The sequence below is a fragment of the Nicotiana tabacum genome, chromosome 1 (assembly GCF_000715075.1).
Source record: "Nicotiana tabacum cultivar K326 chromosome 1, ASM71507v2, whole genome shotgun sequence".
In the NCBI taxonomy this organism is placed as follows: domain Eukaryota; kingdom Viridiplantae; phylum Streptophyta; class Magnoliopsida; order Solanales; family Solanaceae; genus Nicotiana; species Nicotiana tabacum.
The window spans coordinates 146,799,146-146,804,248 of record NC_134080.1 but is presented as its reverse complement, the minus strand read 5'-3'; the positions used below and the strand labels follow the sequence as shown (position 1 = coordinate 146,804,248).

The window sequence follows — 5,103 nt, the reverse complement described above, 5'->3', positions numbered from 1 at the left end:
TCGATGGCCACATACGAGTTGGCATCAATTGGGTCAGTAACTAGGACTCCATTGGGATCAGCAGGAGGACACCTCGTTGCTAGGTACTATATTGTTGTTTTCGCCATGATGGCCAGACCCAACATCAACGTTCAAGTGATCAGATTGAGAGTTAAATATTCTCAAGTAGATCTGAAAGAATCTCAAAGAACAAGCGTAAAATATAGTGTGGTATGAAAATTTGTATCAAACTACCACTATTATCCTTAGCCCCACAGTGGGCGCCAAACTTTTTACCCTTACAATGGATAACAATTGAATTTATATGCGGTTTTAAGGATATGTGGATTAATTCGATACAAGTAATTAACGGCGTTAGATAAGTAAATTAAAGATAGAATAAACAGCTAAACAAGTAGTAATATTGAGTCCGAGCTCGATTATAAGCTTAACAAGTAGCCTACCTTCGGTTCGGGACAAAACACTTATGAAGAACTATGGGCAAAATTAAGAAATTTGAATAACCTTTAAAAGCAGAGGAAACAGATGGATATTGCCTTGATATGCGTATTACAGAGTGACTATTGAATAACAAACTTCCCCTTTATATAGTAGGGGAATTTTACCCTAAGTACAATTATAAGAAAGGTAAAAAAAATTCTTTTCGCTAATCATTGATCTATTGCCGATACGGGCCGAGATTCACGCCATGAAATCTGGTCGGGCACGGATATCACGGCCCTTTGTTGTTTGTGTGTGAATGTTTGACAATGCTTTCCGAGGTCTCAGAGCTTGAACTGGGTTTGGAGAGCATGGTCTCGATGGCTCCGAGGACAGGTGTTTTGTTCGAGCCTTGATACAGGAGGCTCCCAACTTCAATTTTATTCATTGTAGTTACGCCCTTGCTTCGTTTCCCCCACCAGGAAATCGAGGTGCTCATTAGCCCCGATTTTACCCGTATACACTACCATCCTCTCCCAAACCTTCATCGTTTGGCTTAACAACTTCATATGGCTCCGAAGCAAAAAGGCATCAAATAGAAAAACAAGTGAGACCAATAATCATTGAAATGGGAAATATAATCTGTACTACTTTCACAAAACGTTTTTTGTTATTTAAAAGTATGTATTAAGACATGTTTTATTAGTTATGACAGTTTACTCTGGCGATATCAATTCTTGATGACAATTTTAGAGAACTTGATCTCCGCAATTCATTACAACATCCATGACCAGGTTTGTAAAAACCCTCTTACTTCGTAAATGGATAAACAACTTTATTCCAGACCGATAGTCAAGATTGAAATGCCATTGTTGCATTTAGTTCTCCTCTACAGGTAAAACTCGAATTATTTGCAACATAACATATAGTAGTATCAATTACCTTGTGGATCATTGCATAAAAGAGCATTCATCAACTTGAACCATATATGTTAGAGTTTCACTTGTGCTGTCATCCTAGAAAAGTTAATCTAGATTTGTTTCTCCATTTTCTTGCAAAACAATAGATAGATGGCAGTGCCCAACTTTCAAGGAAGACTGAATCAGTAGAAGAATGAAAAATGAAGAGGATGATCTGTACAGAAAGCATTTGTGGTCCAACACATTGAACTCACTTATTTTTCAGGGTAAATGCTTGTCACAAGAGGAGGTGATGAAACAGATATTTACTCGAAAAAGATGCCAAACTGTATACATATACAGTAGACTCAATAGTTTTAAAGATTTCCATTTGGTCTGTAGTACCACAACCTAGAACAATGGAAGAAATTCCGTTAGAAAACTCATGTTGGATCATCTCTGTCCACAATCGATTTCCACTGCTTTGGACAGGCAGGCTGTCCAATCCATCAATCAATCCTTGTTGTGAATCAAATGATTGATGTACAGTTGCTTGCAGGAAAATGCCCACTGCTTGTTCCACGAGGATAAGACTTCACTTGACCATATCCAAGTTGCGGTTAACACGTTGAAGAAATCATTTCACTCACAAAGCATAATGTTGTCTCGTCTAATTCTCTGATCCATCAGGAAAATTGGTCCAGCATAAAAGCTTTAATGTTTTTTCCTGAAGACGAATACATATATCTTATTTCACACATGCTTTGACATTCTCTTATGTTGGGGCTTTTCTCGTCCTCAAGCCATCTTTAACCTTGAAAGTATCTGATTAACATGAGCTTAGTTTGCAAAGGTAACAATGTACCTAAAAATTGATACCCTCAGCTGTCGAAAGAGAGTCTAGTAAGCTGCATTTCCCAATCCAGCAAAGCCAATATTGTACTTATTTCCTGTATGTGTGAATGCCACCTGTCTCCTGAAACAAACATATGAAACTCTGTTCCAACTTGAATCCAACTGCATCCAGGTCTTTTCCTAAGACCCTTTTTTTTCATCAAATCCCTTAGTTTTGAGACTTCATCCCATCTTCCAGTTGTTGCATATGCATTTGAAAGTGAGACATAGTGCCCTGAATTATCTGGTTCCATCTTAATCAAAAAATTAGCTATATGTTCCTCGAGTTGTGTCTCTCTGAGTTCTCTACAAGCCACAAGTAGTGATTCGAAAACATTTGCATCAGGTTTGAAAGGCATCTTCTGAATGAGCTGCATAGCTTCATAGAGATCACCGCACCTAGAGAGAAGACTGATCATACAACCATAATGTTCCAAACTTGGCTTCATATTATACAAAGAGACCATGTCATAAAGAACAGCTAAACCTTCTTTTACCAGTCCAGCATGACAACAAGAGGATAGGACACTAGTGAAGGTTATGCTGTCTGGTTCCACGCCTCCCTTGCATAGACATTTGAACAATGCAAGAGCTTCTACAGCACATCCATGTAAAGCATAACCAGATATCATAGCATTATACAAGGGTAACTCCTTTTCTGGGATCAGATTAAAAATGCATTTTGCACATTTTAGATTTCCGCATTTAGCATACATATCAACTAATGAAGTTGCCACTGGAAGAGATAATGGAATCTTTTGCCTTAAAATGTATCCATGAATGGCTCTTCCATCGTTCAGTGATGCTATATTTATAGAAGCTGAGAGGGAAGCAACGATACTTGCACTATTTGGTCGATACCCTGCTTGAAGCAGTTTTTTAAAATATGTAAGGGCCTCACTACTGTAACCATTTCGAGATAGACCACTGATAAGAGTAGTATAAGTAACTATATTAGGGTCTAAACCAACAGCTTTCATTTGTGAAAACATGTCTATGGCCTCATTTATCTGTCCATTTCTTAAGAAACCAAGAATTACGGAATTCCAAGATATGGTATTTTGCGGTAGACCATAGAGCTGCATCTGGTAAAACAATCTTAACGACTCACCACTCAAACCCCCTTCTGCATAAGCAGCCAATAATGTATTCCACAAAATTACATCTTTCTCTTTGGTATAGTCAAAAACCCGTCTTGCATCAAGGATTTTCTCACATTTGGCATACATATTTATAATACCACTAGCTACAACTACATCCTTATCAAAATTGTGTCTGATACAAAAACAGTGCCCCTCTTTGCCAAGATTTAAATTCCTTAAATCTGCTGAGGCGGATAATATTGATGACAGTGTCACAGAGTCAAAGCTAAAGCCTTTCAATCTCATCAAACAAGACAAGCTGAGAGCCTTGTCAATCCGACCAGAATGAAAATAACAAGACATTAACAAGTTCCATGTTACCACATCTCTCTCAATCAGCCTATCAAATATTAGCTCAGCATTATCAACCAAACCAACTTTAGCATAAAAGTTTATAAGAGAACTCCCCAAAATCTTATCTAAATCTAATCCACTAAGAATAGATATAGCATGCGCTTGCTTACCTTCTTCCAAAGCACATAAGTTGGCTGAAGCTGAAAGAAGGCTTGACAGAGTTACACGAGTTGGTTCAATTCCTTCGGTCCTCATATCATAGAAGACTCCAATAGCTTCCTCATTGTATCCATTTTGCATATAACTCACAATTATTGAGTTCCAGGCCACTACATTTCTTTCAACCATACAATCAAAAACCTTTCTTGCATCAGTCAAAACCCCACATTTTCCATACATATCAATGAGACTACTCGCTACAAATACACAACCTTCAAAACCTAATTTACAGACATGCCCATGAACACATTTCCCAAAATCAACAAAATTTAGGGCACCACAAGCTTTCAGAACATTTGGGAGAACAAAATTGTCGCCTAAAACGCCATTTTCTAGCATTTCAACGAATCTCCACAAAGCTTCTTCTGACAAATTCATCCTGCAACTTAGTCCAATAATTGCAGCCCAAGAAAACACATTCTGTTTTCTTAGTCTGCAAAACAGATGGTTGGAAACATCAAAAGCATCACACTTTGCGTAGAAAATCACAAGCTTTGTCTCAATGTACTCATTCTTGGCAAAGAAATCACCACTCTTCAGAATCTTTGAATGAATTTGCTGGCCCAATTGAAGGTCTCGCTCGTACACACAGCCTTGGAGGAGTTCACCATAGAACTCAGGTCCAACGTACAGATTTCGGTACTCCATTTCGTTGAGAAGGTCCGCAGCTTCTTGAAGTTGACCTTCTTTGCATAGAGACCCAATGCGTTTGAAGTAAGATTTATGGAGAAGTTTATCGTTTCTGCCATCTTCTTGGTAAGTTATGAAATGAGTGTGGGGGAAGTTGAGAGATGTTTTGGGTTTAAGGGTAAGGGTGTGTGGGTTTATATTGGAGTTAATGGGCAGTGAAGCCATGCAAGTAGCAGCAGCAGCTTAATTGTATCGTCTGAACTCTGAAAAAGAGTAAAAGATGGATATGGGGATCATTTTGGCCATACAAAATGCTTAGGTTGCTTTGGTCATTTTAGCACTTACAAAAAAGAATACTAGTTTCTTTCTGATATAAATAAAAGGTGAAATACATAAACGGTCATGTTTACCGTAAAAATGGCAACAACAATTAGATTTGTAAATGAGATTCTAAAAATACGTGATCTATTCCCGAGTTAGTTGTTAGAACAGTTGATGTTAATGATATTAAATTTAACGATAAAGTGCGAGCTAAAACAAGGCAGTAATCAAACCGAAGGGCCTGATGCCCGGTCGCGGGGCCGATCGATGGGGACCTCGGGGTC

General features: G+C 38.2%; 1 protein-coding gene across 1 annotated transcript; it reads right to left on the bottom strand.

The window, feature by feature from the left end:
• Nucleotides 1-1,505: 1,505 nt before the first annotated feature.
• LOC107785888 (pentatricopeptide repeat-containing protein At5g55740, chloroplastic-like) lies at nucleotides 1,506-4,835 on the bottom strand. Its single transcript, XM_016607280.2, has one exon. The coding sequence runs from the start codon at nucleotides 4,721-4,723 to the stop codon at nucleotides 2,201-2,203; it is 2,523 nt and encodes an 840-aa protein (XP_016462766.2). The 5' UTR covers nucleotides 4,724-4,835; the 3' UTR covers nucleotides 1,506-2,200.
• Nucleotides 4,836-5,103: the final 268 nt, after the last annotated feature.